Below are 15,554 nucleotides of genomic sequence, written 5' to 3'. Positions count from 1 at the left end.
TTTCATTTCCTGGTCCAGGGTAGGAGGCGGGACTGCGACGCTCTATATGGAGATTCACATCGGGGCTCTATGGGCTGGCAAGTAGCCTAGATACTAATTTACAATTCATAATGTAGTCGTTTATCAGACGCTCTGAATCCAGAGTGATTTACAGCAAGAACAACACAATACATCACATAGCACCCCCCCCCCCCCCCCCCCCCCACACACTCCAGGGTGCCCCGACATCCATCAACCCTGAGCTAAATTTATCATAACCTTGCCTGTGTGTGTGCGTGTGCGTGCGTGCGTGCGTGCGTGCGTGCGCGCACACGCACACGCACACACACACACAGGCAAGGTTATGATAAATTAATAATTAATAATTAATGAAATAATTAATTAATAATTAATAATTAATAATGCGTGCGTGCGTGTGTAGGTCGTTCATTGACATCAGCGGGTCTCTCTCTAAGAGCCAGACGGAGGATGGGATCCAGGCCATGATGCAGGCTGCAGGCTTCAGCAACAAGGACCCTAATGATCCCATCACCTGGGAGGACTTCCACTCCCTGCTCTGTCACCATGACAACCAGCTGCACTTTGCACAGCTCAATGTCAAAGGTCAGTCACCAGCTCAATGTCAAAGGTCAAACCCTACCCCACCAATGTATGTCTACGTTTTCGAGGGGCTCTAGCCCCTCCCTCATGTTAAACCTGTGTTGACCATATAAGGACTTCCTGTTCATGTTAACCCTGTGTTGACCATATAAGGACTTCCTGTCCATGTTAACCCTGTGTTGACCATATAAGGACTTCCTGTCCATGTTAACCCTGTGTTGACCATATAAGGACTTCCTGTCCATGTTAACCCTGTGTTGACCAAATAAGGACTTCCTGTTCATGTTAACCCTGTGTTGACCATATAAGGACTTCCTGTCCATGTTAACCCTGTGTTGACCATATAAGGACTTCCTGTTCATGTTAACCCTGTGTTGACCATATAAGGACTTCCTGTCCATGTTAACCCTGTGTTGACCATATAAGGACTTCCTGTTCATGTTAACCCTGTGTTGACCATATAAGGACTTCCTGTCCATGTTAACCCTGTGTTGACCATATAAGGACTTCCTGTTCATGTTAACCCTGTGTTGACCATATAAGGATTTACTGTCCATGTTAACCCTGTGTTGACCATATAAGGACTTCCTGTTCATGTTAACCCTGTGTTGACCATATAAGGACTTCCTGTTCATGTTAACCCTGTGTTGACCATATAAGGACTTCCTGTCCATGTTAACCCTGTGTTGACCATATAAGGACTTCCTGTTCATGTTAACCCTGTGTTGACCATATAAGGACTTCCTGTTCATGTTAACCCTGTGTTGACCATATAAGGATTTACTGTCCATGTTAACCCTGTGTTGACCATATAAGGACTTCCTGTCCATGTTAACCCTGTGTTGACCATATAAGGACTTCCTGTTCATGTTAACCCTGTGTTGACCATATAAGGACTTCCTGTTCATGTTAACCCTGTGTTGACCATATAAGGACTTCCTGTCCATGTTAACCCTGTGTTGACCATATAAGGACTTCCTGTCCATGTTAACCCTGTGTTGACCATATAAGGACTTCCATGTTTTGCAGGAATGGAGAAACACGATAAGAAACGTTTCAGCCGCGAGCAGAGAGTTTCCTTCATCTGTCAATCAAAGAGGTGAGGGTTTTAATAGGCTCCTTCATCTGTCAATCAAAGAGGTGAGGGTTTTAATAGGCTCCTTCATCTGTCAATCAAAGAGGTGAGGGTTTTAATAGGATACTTCATCTGTCAATCAAAGAGGTTTTATCAAATGAACTGCTCCTGGCGTAACGTTCCGTCAGAAGGAATCCAACCAGCAACTGCTTCTGGCGTAACGTTCCATCTGATAAGCTTTATTATTGATATCAAACCGGATCGCTGATTTCTTTATTTGTTTATTTATTTTTGCTTGGCTTTTCCTTCTTTAGCGATCCTAGACCGGGTTGTGCAACCGCGCTGCCGTCCACCTTCCATTATACAGGCTGACTAAAAGCTGAATAACTCGAAATCTACGGAGCTCTCCATGATTTGGATAAAACGTGCGATGTTCTGAGGTCTTTGCTGATTATCCGGTGGTCTAGATGGGAACATTGGCGCTTTCTAGAGCAAGGATGGCTTCATTTTAGCTCGCTAGCATTGACACTATTTATTTAGCATGTAAGATGGCTGCCCAAACAGGATGTGAATCCAACGTGTGTTACACTACAAACGGCTCGGCAGTCTGCGGTTGGCTCTGTGTCCACCAGGTGGCAGTAGATGGGTTAATACTAGGCTACTTCATCTGTCAATCAAAGAGGTGAAGGTTCATCTGATTCAGCTCATATGACTCATATGACTCATGATTCATATGACTCATATGAATCATGTCATATGACTCATATGACTCCCTATGATTCGTTCACAGCATCAACAAAACGGACGGACTGGAGCTACGCAAGAGACAGGGAAAGAAGTAAGAACGTTCACTGAATTATTACAATTATTACTGTTATTATCGTTTATCATTATTTCTGAATGTTGACTTCTAACCCTTTCTGGTTCTAACTCTACTAACACTGTTACTGAATGTTAACACCCCGAACGTCTGGGGTAATTTAATCCATTCAATCAGAGCCCAGCGATTTATGGCATCGGAGCACATTTAGCGACGCACCAGGCGCCATCCCGGATGGAGCTGAAGTAGCTTGATGTAGCTTGATGTCACTAAAACACTCCCGAGGCGATCGACAACAACGGGATGTATGATTAATTCTAACGCGACTAGCGACGGGACCGCAAGTCTACGTGAAGCCCTCTGTAACCCTGTAAAGTTCAACATACAAGGACGCAACTCCAATTTCCAACTCAATCCAATGATTCTTTTATTTTCCAACTTTTACGCTCAGTGTTGGCTTCATTGGTGATTGGCTGGTCATTTCAGTTAGGTTGAAAACCTTCGAAACACAAAGAAACAAAAATTAACAACATTGCCAAACAACAAATGATAATCCTTTCAAAACAGGTTCTCTTTTTAACCATTCTTGATTTTAAACATTCAATATTCTTAAATAATCAAATGTCTTTAAACAATTATTTTTTTATTTTTTTATTCCGAACATGTTAAAATATAAACAATAAAAAACAAATTAAAGATTAAAAACAAAAAAAAGAAGCGTCCAAAAAATAATAATAGTGATCTTTCATAATCCTTAACTTATATTTATGTTCGAAAAAGGAGTAGGAAGAAGTTTATTTAGTGTTCTTAAACAATGAATGCCTAAATTAAATGTCTTTTAAATTAACTTATTAAAGTCAACATTTTAAACATTTCAAATTACTTCACCCTTAAACATCTAGCATTTTAAATTGAATAAGTAGAAAATAGCTGAACTTTAAGCTTGTAGATCAGCTCTAATTGAACAAGGCATTTTAAACCTTTACCATGAATTGTCCATATTTTAGTAGTCTTTTAAATTCTTAATCATTTCTAACTTGGTCTTATTTTGTAAAGTTATACTTGTCAAACAGAAATGAAGGCAATACTGCAGTGTTAGGTGTTCCTTCCCCACTTCCAAACGGAAACACTTTAACCTACTATTCACAATAGCCTGATTTTAACCACAACTAACAATACTGCAGTGCATACATAAGTGTAAATAAAACAATACAACATCACCGACCATTGGCGTCTTTGGAGGTAGAACCCAAGAGTTGTCTTTGCTGTTTTCATCTGGTGTTTGTTTGAATGACTGAATCTCCTTTCCTTTTAAGGTGCTCCTAATCAGGTAACGAGCAGCCATCTTGCTGCTGCATTCTGGTAGTTTTGAGGTCTGGGATGTCATGCTGACAATATTTGTGGTCCATTTCTGAGTTTTGACTCAACAAACCCTGTGTCTAACCCTAACCCTCCAGGTCAGGCCTCCAGGGCCTCCAGGGCCTCCAGGGCCTCCAGGGCCTCCAGGGCCTCCACAGTCTACGTGAAGCCCACTGTAACCCTGTGTCTAACCCTAACCCTCCAGGTCAGGCCCCCAGGGCCTCCAGGGCCTCCAGGGCCCCAGGGCCTCCAGGGCCTCCAGGGCCCCAGGGCCTCCAGGGCCTCCAGGGCCTCCAGGGCCTCCAGGGCCTCCAGGGCCCCAGGGCCTCCAGGGCCTCCAGGGCCTCCAGGGCCCCAGGGCCTCCAGGGCCTCCAGGTCAGGCCTCCAGGGCCTCCAGGGCCTCCAGGGCCTCCAGGGCCCCAGGGCCCCAGGGCCTCCAGGGCCTCCAGGGTCTCCAGGGCCTCCAGGGCCTCCAGGGCCCCAGGGCCCCAGGGCCTCCAGGGCCTCCAGGGCCTCCAGGGCCTCCAGGGCCCCAGGGCCTCCAGGGTCTCCAGGGCCTCCATGGCCTCCAGGGCCCCCAGGGCCCCAGGGTGTACGTGAAGCCCTATGTAACCCTGTGTCTACCCCTAACCCTCCAGGTCAGGCCTCCAGGGCCTCCAGGGCCCCCAGGGCCTCCAGGGCCTCCAGGGCCTCCAGGGCCCCCAGGGCCCCAGGGTGTACGTGAAGCCCTATGTAACCCTGTGTCTACCCCTAACCCTCCAGGTCAGGCCTCCAGGGCCTCCAGGGCCTCCAGGGCCTCCAGGGCCCCAGGGCCCCAGGGCCTCCAGGGCCTCCAGGGCCCCAGGGCCTCCAGGGCCTCCAGGGTCTCCAGGGCCTCCAGGGCCTCCAGGGTGTACGTGAAGCCCTCTGTAACCCTGTGTCTACCCCTAACCCTCCAGGTCAGGCCTCCAGGGCCCCCAGGGCCTCCAGGGCCCCCAGGGCCTCCAGGGCCTCCAGGGCCTCCAGGGCCTCCAGGGCCCCAGGGCCTCCAGGGTCTCCAGGGCCTCCATGGCCTCCAGGGCCCCCAGGGCCCCAGGGTGTACGTGAAGCCCTATGTAACCCTGTGTCTACCCCTAACCCTCCAGGTCAGGCCTCCAGGGCCTCCAGGGCCCCCAGGGCCTCCAGGGCCTCCAGGGTCTCCAGGGCCTCCAGGGCCCCCAGGGCCCCAGGGTGTACGTGAAGCCCTATGTAACCCTGTGTCTACCCCTAACCCTCCAGGTCAGGCCTCCAGGGCCTCCAGGGCCCCCAGGGCCCCAGGGTGTACGTGAAGCCCTATGTAACCCTGTGTCTACCCCTAACCCTCCAGGTCAGGCCTCCAGGGCCTCCAGGGCCTCCAGGGCCCCCAGGGCCCCAGGGTGTACGTGAAGCCCTATGTAACCCTGTGTCTACCCCTAACCCTCCAGGTCAGGCCTCCAGGGTCTCCAGGGCCTCCAGGGCCCCCAGGGCCCCAGGGTGTACGTGAAGCCCTATGTAACCCTGTGTCTACCCCTAACCCTCCAGGTCAGGCCTCCAGGGCCTCCAGGGCCCCCAGGGCCCCCAGGGCCCCAGGGTGTACGTGAAGCCCTATGTAACCCTGTGTCTACCCCTAACCCTCCAGGTCAGGCCTCCAGGGCCTCCAGGGCCCCCAGGGCCTCCAGGGCCCCCAGGGCCTCCAGGGCCTCCAGGGCCTCCAGGGCCCCAGGGTGTACGTGAAGCCCTATGTAACCCTGTGTCTACCCCTAACCCTCCAGGTCAGGCCTCCAGGGCCTCCAGGGCCTCCAGGGCCCCCAGGGCCCCAGGGTGTACGTGAAGCCCTATGTAACCCTGTGTCTACCCCTAACCCTCCAGGTCAGGCCTCCAGGGCCTCCAGGGCCTCCAGGGCCCCCAGGGCCCCAGGGTGTACGTGAAGCCCTATGTAACCCTGTGTCTACCCCTAACCTTCCAGGTCAGGCCTCCAGGGCCTCCAGGGCCCCCAGGGCCCCAGGGTGTACGTGAAGCCCTATGTAACCCTGTGTCTACCCCTAACCCTCCAGGTCAGGCCTCCAGGGCCTCCAGGGCCCCAGGGTGTACATGAAGCCCTATGTAACCCTGTGTCTACCCCTAACCCTCCAGGTCAGGCCTCCAGGGCCTCCAGGGCCCCAGGGTCTACGTGAAACCCAGACGTGATCTCTACCAGAAGAACGTCCTCCAGCAGAAGATCCAGCAGCTGAAACGCTTCGTGGAGAACTACCGTCGTCACATGGCCTGTTTCATCGTGGTCTACGGCATCACGGCTGGAGTCACTCTGGAGAGGTGTTACTGTGAGTTCTATATCTATCTATATCTATCTATAAACTCTGGAGAGATGTTACTGTGAGTTCTATATCTATCTATATATATCTATAAACTCTGGAGAGATGTTACTGTGAGTTCTATATCTATCTATATCTATAAACTCTGGAGAGGTGTTACTGTGAGTTCTATATCTATCTATATCTATCTATAAACTCTGGAGAGGTGTTACTGTGAGTTCTATATCTATCTATAAACTCTGGAGAGATGCTACTGTGAGTTCTATATCTATCTATATCTATCTATAAACTCTGGAGAGATGCTACTGTGAGTTCTATATCTATCTATATCTATCTATAAACTCTGGAGAGATGCTACTGTGAGTTCTATATCTATCTATATCTATAAACTCTGGAGAGATGCTACTGTGAGTTCTATATCTATCTATATCTATCTATAAACTCTGGAGAGATGCTACTGTGAGTTCTATATCTATCTATATCTATAAACTCTGGAGAGGTGTTACTGTGAGTTCTATATCTATCTGTTTCATCGTGGTGTACGGCATCACGGCTGGAGTGATGCTGGAGAGGTGTTACTGTGAGTTCTATCTAATCTACTGTATATCTATCTATAAACTCTGGAGAGATGCTACTGTGAGTTCTATCTAATCTATATCTATATACACAGTGGGAGTGACTCACTCTGTTAAACTCTATGCTAACTAAACTCTAGACTGGAGAGATGCTACTGTGAGTTTAAACCAAACTCTATGTTCTCTATCGTATCGAGACTACCTCTCCACCCAACATATTTCATATGTAAAGGGAATGACCCCACCTCACTTGTGACGTGGATATCTCTTTAAGACACACCAGTTGTACTGGCACGCACGGGTATATAAGGCCCAGGTGTGCGTGATTACACTGATTTTTTGATCTCCACCGAGCAGTCCAAGACGTGGTCTCCTCGACAGAAGTGCAGAGCAAGTTATCAACAACAACTGCATTTTTTAGACATTTTAAAAAGCAGCTACTCACGAGTTCTGGCAGCCGGATTAACCTACTGCAGGATGCAGGTTAGAGAGCTGGCATGGTGCTCCTCTCTGGGTTTCTGTCACACAGCTCGTTTGTAGGTATACAACAAACAAAAACAGGGTAACCAGCCAAAAACACCATTACAGGCGTATTGTTGACGTTGCGTTAGCTCACGCGTCCTGTGGTGTATAGCCTGTCTGTCGACCTGCGGGCAGGGACACAGCAGGACAAGTGGATCGGTAATCCTTGATAAAGGCAGCGGAATAGAGCTCTATACGGGTGTATTGTTGGCGTAGCGTCAATTCACGCATCCGTGGGGCATATTCCGTGGGCTGGAGTTGACCTGCGGTGGCAGCGAAACAACAGTCCTGCCAGGCTAGCATTGAACACAACACAGTCGTATTGTCGCCGGGGCGACTTCCGCGTCTGTAGCGCTGTGTCTTTGCTCGCCTCGTGAGAGCTCGCTTGCTTGAGTGTATTGCGGCCATAAAACCGCTCACGCACTCCGGCGTAGACTGCGTGGTGGAACCCGTGCGGACGGTGGAAGCCACGGAGCAAGCGTATCCGCCGAAATTTCCCAAAACTCCACACTGACAGTGTGGACAGTGAGACGACACGAAGGGAATCCCGTGTGACGTCACGGAGCAAGCTCTCCGAATTGGGAAAGGCAGTCAGCGCACCGTACTGTCGTATTGCTGACGGGTCAGCTCACGCGACGGTGGTGGTTCTGTCATAGACAGGACGAGCTGAATGCCAACTCACGCATGCAGCGCGACATTAATTCCACAACAAACAAAGTCTGGTCTCCAGTGCTGTGTAGGGAATCCTGTGGGGGACATCCCTGTGACATCACGGTGATATATCGTAGGGTAATTGTTGCCTGGAAAGCGGACTCATAAATCCCCGTTCTAAGCATGGGCCAAACAGTGGAAATCTGCATACGTATATACACTATATAATATAATGCAAAAGGGTTGGAGCAGAGTGTTGTCTCCAACTCAAACACTCTGTGCCTCAGCTCAGCTGTGGAGTTCAGGTGCGACCTCCTCCAGAGAAAGAGATAGAGAGAGATTATAGAAGCTCTGCTGGCTGTTGTTTATTTATTTGGTTATTCGGAAAGATCCCCATTAGCTGATGCCATGGCAGTCAGCTAGTCTTTTGGGATCCACACGAAACATGTTACAAATTGCAACAAAACAAAACAAAAACAAAACAACAACACATGAATATCAATATGTGACTGAGAGACAGCAGTGTAAACTGTGACCCTCACTTCTCAAGCACATTACTATACTCCCCGTCTTTGAGCATGTCCAAACAGAATGTGTATTTATTTAATCTTTATTATAATATAATTATAATTATAATTATTATAATATAATATAATTAAAATAATAGTGTATATAGGCAGGGTAACCAGCCAAAAACACCATTACAGGCGTATTGTTGACGTAGCGTTAGCTCACGCGTCCTGTGGTGTATAGCCTGTCTGTCGACCTGTGGGCAGGGACACAGACAGGACAAGTGGCGCGGTAATCCTTGATAAAGGCAGCGGAATAAAGCTCTATACGTGTGTATTGTTGGCGTAGCGTCAATTCACGCATCCGTGGGGCATGTTCCGTGGGCTGGAGTTGACCTGCGGCGGCGCAGCGAAACAACAGTCCTGCCAGGCTAGCATTGAACACAGCACACTATACAGGCGGATTGTCGCTGGGGCGACTTCCGCGTCTGTAGGGCTGTGTTTTTTTGCCTCGCCTCGCCTCGTGAGAGAGAGCTCCCTGGGGTGTATTGCGGCAAAAAACGTTCACGCACTCCGGTGTAGACTGCATGGTAGAACCCGTGCGGACGGGGGAAGCCACGGAGCAAGTTTTCCTCCGAATTGAGCCACTGCACTTTGCAGTTCAGAAAGCTGACGGTCTCGCATGCTACTCAGCGGTGGGTGTCATTGTCACCTTCACCAGTCAAGCCAGCCTTGCGTCTGGTGGGCTGGCTTGGGCGGCCCTCCACCCCTGCGGTCTCTGGCCTTAGTGCCTTGTGGGGCCGGGCTCTGGGTGGCGTCTAGCACCTGAGCATTTGGCGGCGGATGGCGTCTGGCTGTCCGGCCATTCCAGGGGTTGTAAATACATTACATTGAACATACATGATAAATAATTCAAAATTTAGTATGTGCTGGGTCGGAGCCCACTGGCGGTGTCTTCGGGGTTCTGGGACTGCTTCGCTTCCTCACGAGGTGTCTTACAGAGTTCCCCTTACATATGAAATATGTTGGGTGGAGAGGTAGTCTCGATACGATAGAGAACGTATGGTTACTTGGTAACCTTTGTTCTCTGAGTGAAGAGACTACCTCTCCACCACGATGTCGCTCAGAAGCGGTGTCGATCAAGTAAACCAGTGTAATCACGCACACCTGGGCCCTATATACCTGTGCGTGCCAGTACAACTGGTGTGTCTTAAAGAGATATCCACGTCACAAGTGAGGTGGGGTCATTCCCCTTACATATGAAATATGTTGGGTGGAGAGGTAGTCTCTTCACTCAGAGAACAAAGGTTACCAAGTAACCATACGTTACCTCAACCAGTTAAACCTCAACTCTGTGTTCCATAAACTGTGTTTTAACCACATACACAACTGTCTCCCCAGAGTCACTCTAGAGAGATGCTACTGAGTCTAAACCAGTTAAACTCTATGTTAACTCAACTCTAGAGAGATGCTACTGAGTCTAAACCAGTTAAACTCTATGTTAACTCAACTCTAGAGAGATGCTCTGAGTCTAAACCAGTTAAACTCTATGTTAACTCAACTCTAGAGAGATGCTACTGAGTCTAAACCAGTTCAACTCTATGTTAACTCAACTCTAGAGAGATGCTACTGAGTTAAACCAGTTAAACTCTATGTTAACTCAACTCTAGAGAGATGCTACTGAGTTAAACCAGTTCAACTCTGTGTTAACTCAACTCTAGAGAGATGCTCTGAGTCTAAACCAGTTAAACTCTATGTTACCTCAACTCTAGAGAGATGCTCTGAGTCTAAACCAGTTAAACTCTATGTTAACTCAACTCTAGAGAGATGCTACTGAGTAAACCAGTTAAACTCTATGTTAACTCAACTCTATAGAGATGCTACAGAGTCTAAACCAGTTAAACTCTATGTTAACTCAACTCTAGAGAGATGCTACTGAGTTAAACCAGTAAACTCTATGTTAACTCAACTCTAGAGAGATGCTACTGAGTCTAAACCAGTTAAACTCTATGTTAACTCAACTCTAGAGAGATGCTACTGAGTCTAAACCAGTTAAACTCTATGTTAACTCAACTCTAGAGAGATGCTACTGAGTTAAACCAGTTAAACTCTATGTTAACTCAACTCTAGAGAGATGCTACTGAGTTAAACCAGTTAAACTCTATGTTAACTCAACTCTAGAGAGATGCTACTGAGTTAAACCAGTAAACTCTATGTTAACTCAACTCTAGAGAGATGCTACTGAGTCTAAACCAGTTAAACTCTATGTTAAAGAGGGAGTGCCACAATGTTTGTATTTTTCCAGTTTTGCATGTGTCTATGAGGTGACAGTACTTCATTAGACACCCTGGAGTCATTTGTATGTGCAATGTTGTATTAACTTTGTATTTAGGGTTTCTTCCTGGAGGCTGAACCATTGACAGTCAAACGGGCCCATGAAATAATCAGTAATATAGTGACATCACACTATCAGCCCCTCCCCTAACCCCTCCCCCTTTATCATACAACTACAGCTGTGGGTGCGGCTTCAGTTCAGGTGGATCACCACCCATCACCACCCACCAGGCAAACCAGGCATACTTAATGAACTGGTGGGGGTGTCCACATAAAAACCACATTTTAACAAATACTGTACACCTTTTTGAAAAAATCATACGTCCTTATATAACAATAAGACCTGATGATCATGTTTTAGGGTGGAAAAAATCACGGCACTCCATCTTTAACTCAACTCTAGAGAGATGCTGGGCCTAATGTGGCCGACTCCTTTGTGTGTTTAAACACAGTAGCATCTCTACAGCGTGACTCTGGGGAGCATATAATATAATGCTGTGTTGTAATTACAGACTACGCCATCCAGGCGGACTCTACGGGCCTCCCAGAGACGTCGGTGGTCGGTATCATCGTGTCGAGGGGCTCGGCGGCAGCGATCAGCTTCCTGTTTCCCTACATGTTGTTGACGGTGTGTCGGAACCTGATCACGCTCTGCAGAGAGACGTTCCTGAACCGCTACGTCCCGTTTGACGCTGCGGTCGACTTCCACCGAATCATGGCCGTGTCCGCCATCATCCTGACGGGTTAGCAGAGCACGCTACGCACGCACGCTACGCACGCACGCACGCACGCACGCACGCACGAACGCTACGCACGCTACGCACGCACGCACGCACGCACCTCACTGAGCAATAGTCGGCTATTAGGCGTCCATCTAAAAACGAGCAATACAAATGAACGTTTGTAGTGTAGATGTTGTGCACTCTCATCCACAGTGGTTCATTGTGTGTGTGTGTGTGTGTGTGTGTGTGTGTGTGTGTGTGTGTGTGTGTGTGTGTGTGTGTGTGTGTGTGTGTGTGTGTGTGTGTGTGTGTGTGTGCGTGCTCAGTGGTGCACAGTTTAGGTCATGTGGTCAACATCTACATCTTCTCCATCAGCGACCTTAACATCCTGTCCTGTCTGTTCCCCAACGTCCTCTCCAACAATGGGTTAGTACTCTCCAACAATGGGTTAGTCCTCTTCAACCATGGGTTCACCAACAATGGTGTCGCACCCATTTGTGCAACTTCTGGTCTTTGCTTTGACTTTATATGTAATCTAGAGCCGCTCTAAGCATCCACGTCTGAACGATGTCATCATGATCTCACACACACCACACTTCACTAGCATGGTCCTAGCAGCTCATGGACCAGGCATGGTTCTACATGGTTCTACTAACAGGTCCTAATAACATGGTTCTACATGGTTCTACTAACAGGTCCTAATAACATGGTTCTACTGCATGGTTCTACTAACAGGTCCTAATAACATGGTTCTACTGCATGGTTCTACTAACAGGTCCTAATAACATGGTTCTACATGGTTCTACTAACAGGTCCTAATAACATGGTTCTACTGCATGGTTCTACTAACAGGTCCTAATAACATGGTTCTACTGCATGGTTCTACTAACAGGTCCTAATAACATGGTTCTACTACATGGTTCTACTAACAGGTCCTAATAACATGGTTCTACTAACAGGTCCTAATAACATGGTTCTACTAACAGGTCCTAATAACATGGTTCTACTAACAGGTCCTAATAACATGGTTCTACATGGTTCTACTAACAGGTCCTAATAACATGGTTCTACTGCATGGTTCTACTAACAGGTCCTAATAACATGGTTCTACTAACAGGTCCTAATAACATGGTTCTACTACATGGTTCTACTACATGGTTCTACTACATGGTTCTACTAACAGGTCCTAATAACATGGTTCTACTAACAGGTCCTAATAACATGGTTCTACTAACAGGTCCTAATAACATGGTTCTACTAACAGGTCCTAATAACATGGTTCTACATGGTTCTACTAACAGGTCCTAATAACATGGTTCTACATGGTTCTACTAACAGGTCCTAATAACATGGTTCTACTAACAGGTCCTAATAACATGGTTCTACATGGTTCTACTAACAGGTCCTAATAACATGGTTCTACTACATGGTTCTACTAACAGGTCCTAATAACATGGTTCTACTACATGGTTCTACTAACAGGTCCTAATAACATGGTTCTACTAACAGGTCCTAATAACATGGTTCTACTACATGGTTCTACTAACAGGTCCTAATAACATGGTTCTACATGGTTCTACTAACAGGTCCTAATAACATGGTTCTACATGGTTCTACTAACAGGTCCTAATAACATGGTTCTACTACATGGTTCTACTAACAGGTCCTAATAACATGGTTCTACTACATGGTTCTACTAACAGGTCCTAATAACATGGTTCTACTAACAGGTCCTAATAACATGGTTCTACTACATGGTTCTACTAACAGGTCCTAATAACATGGTTCTACTACATGGTTCTACTAACAGGTCCTAATAACATGGTTCTACATGGTTCTACTAACAGGTCCTAATAACATGGTTCTACTACATGGTTCTACTAACAGGTCCTAATAACATGGTTCTACTGCATGGTTCTACTAACAGGTCCTAATAACATGGTTCTACTAACAGGTCCTAATAACATGGTTCTACTACATGGTTCTACTAACAGGTCCTAATAACATGGTTCTACATGGTTCTACTAACAGGTCCTAATAACATGGTTCTACTAACAGGTCCTAATAACATGGTTCTACTAACAGGTCCTAATAACATGGTTCTACATGGTTCTACTAACAGGTCCTAATAACATGGTTCTACATGGTTCTACTACATGGTTCTACTAACAGGTCCTAATAACATGGTTCTACTAGCATGGATCTAGATCATAGAAGGTTCTGTATTCACTGTGTTTTCCTCCACAGGTCAGAACTTCCTATGAAATGGACCTGGTGGTTCTTTGAGACGGTTCCAGGTAGGAAGGAGTTAATAATAATAATAATAACAATAATAATAATAATAATAATAATAATGATGGACCTGGTGGTTCCAGGTAGGAAGGAGTCTGAGTAGGAAACATCTCTTCACAGTTCAGTGCATGATCAGCAGATCCACTGACTGTGTGTGTGTGTGTGTGTGTGTGTGTGTGTGTGTGTGTGTGTGTGTGTGTGTGTGTGTGTGTGTGTGTGTGTGTGTGTGTGTGTGTGACCGTGCGTCCGTGCGTGCGTGCGTGCGTGTGTGTAGGAATGACAGGCGTGCTGCTGCTCCTGGCGTTCTCCATCATGTACGTCTTCGCCTCTCGTTACTTCAGACGAATCAGCTTCAGAGGATTCTGGATTACTCATTACCTTTATGTGGTCATCTATGTACTGGTGAGTTAATATCTATTACTATTTATATTACTATTACTACTATTACTATCACTAGTTATTATCACTGGGATCAGTTTCAGAGGATTCTGGATTACTCATTACCTTTATGTGGTTATCTATGTACTGGTGAGTTAATATCTATTACTATTACTAGTTACTATTTCTATTACCACGGGTGCACACAAGCGGTGCACCAGTGCACATGCGTCGTCAAAGCGCTTGGTGCGGGTAGATCAAAGGCATGGAGGCACATTTGCGCACCAACAGCTGAGAGACTGGGATTTAGAGAATGCTGACAGGCACTCAAATGAGATGTTAACGTCCTGTAAGTAGACTTAGAAATAAAACTAGTGTTGACTAATCAATACAAGTGGCTCTTATTTTGATGAGGCAGTTTCTGCACAGGAAGTCCGTTTCACTATTACTATCACTAGTTACTATAGTTACTAGTTACTAGTTACTATTACTAGGATCAGCTTCAGAGGATTCTGGATTAGTATATTATACTATATAGTATAATAAACTATATCGTTTATTATACTATATAGTGCTATGTCTGCATAAGATGCTATCTAAGCATCTCAGATAGCGTGCCCACATGGGCACGGTGTGGGCACGGCTCTCAGATAGCAGGCCCACGCGGGCACGGCGTGGGCACGGCGTGGGCACAGCGTGGGCACGGCTCTCAGATAGCAGGCCCACGCGGGCACGGCGTGGGCACAGCGTGGGCACAGCGTGGGCACAGCGTGGGCACGGCGGGCAACATATTGAACTTGACGATAAAGCAGTGGACATTAATGACATAGTGTTTAACAAGGTCATCAGCTGCAGCGCACAATAAACACAGAACCACCCCATGTTTCAAAAAGGTTCCTTCACAGACAATCCTATCATATCATCAACATATTAAACAAGTGCAAAGTTAAATAGCTGATGCAGCCAAACATATGTTTACTTTCGCTGTTTTAATAGTTAAATGTTATGATGAAATCATGAAAGGCTCCACCTGCACCAGTTTGTGTTTAAAGATGGAGTGCCGTGATTTTTATCCACCCTAAAACATGTTCATCAGGTCTATATAAGGTTATATAAGGAGGTATAACTTTTTCAAAAAAGTGTACATTATTAGTTAAAATGATGTTTTTATGTGGACACGCCCACCAGTTCATTAAGTATGCCTGGTGGGTGATCCACCTGAACTGAAGCCACACCCACAGCTGTAGTTGTATGATAAAGGGGGAGGGGTTAGGGGAGGGGCTGATAGTGTGATGTCACATGTCATGTGAATCTGTAATAATGATTTAATTGTGAATGAATTAATATATAGTGTAATAATTATTCTGTTCTCTTTGTGCAACCCCCCCCCCCCCCTCTATCACGCAC

General features: G+C 46.7%; 1 protein-coding gene across 1 annotated transcript in view; it reads left to right on the top strand.

The window, feature by feature from the left end:
* Positions 1–15,554, top strand: part of LOC306918979 (dual oxidase 1-like) — a gene marked incomplete at its 5' end in the record, with an annotated part of 62,076 nt that overhangs the window by 36,709 nt on the left and 9,813 nt on the right. Inside the window, 8 exons of the mRNA XM_079531815.1 lie at positions 422–603; positions 1,630–1,699; positions 2,466–2,513; positions 5,986–6,173; positions 11,268–11,498; positions 11,804–11,903; positions 13,725–13,774; positions 14,044–14,171. Coding sequence (XP_079387941.1) covers positions 422–603; positions 1,630–1,699; positions 2,466–2,513; positions 5,986–6,173; positions 11,268–11,498; positions 11,804–11,903; positions 13,725–13,774; positions 14,044–14,171 — 997 coding nt within the window. The remainder of the gene's footprint in view (positions 1–421; positions 604–1,629; positions 1,700–2,465; positions 2,514–5,985; positions 6,174–11,267; positions 11,499–11,803; positions 11,904–13,724; positions 13,775–14,043; positions 14,172–15,554) is intronic.

This window comes from Electrona antarctica (assembly GCF_951216825.1).
Source record: "Electrona antarctica genome assembly, contig: scaffold_228, whole genome shotgun sequence".
Classification (NCBI taxonomy): Eukaryota; Metazoa; Chordata; class Actinopteri; order Myctophiformes; family Myctophidae; genus Electrona; species Electrona antarctica.
Note: the sequence above shows the minus strand (reverse complement) of the source record. Positions and strands in the feature narration are given on the sequence as shown.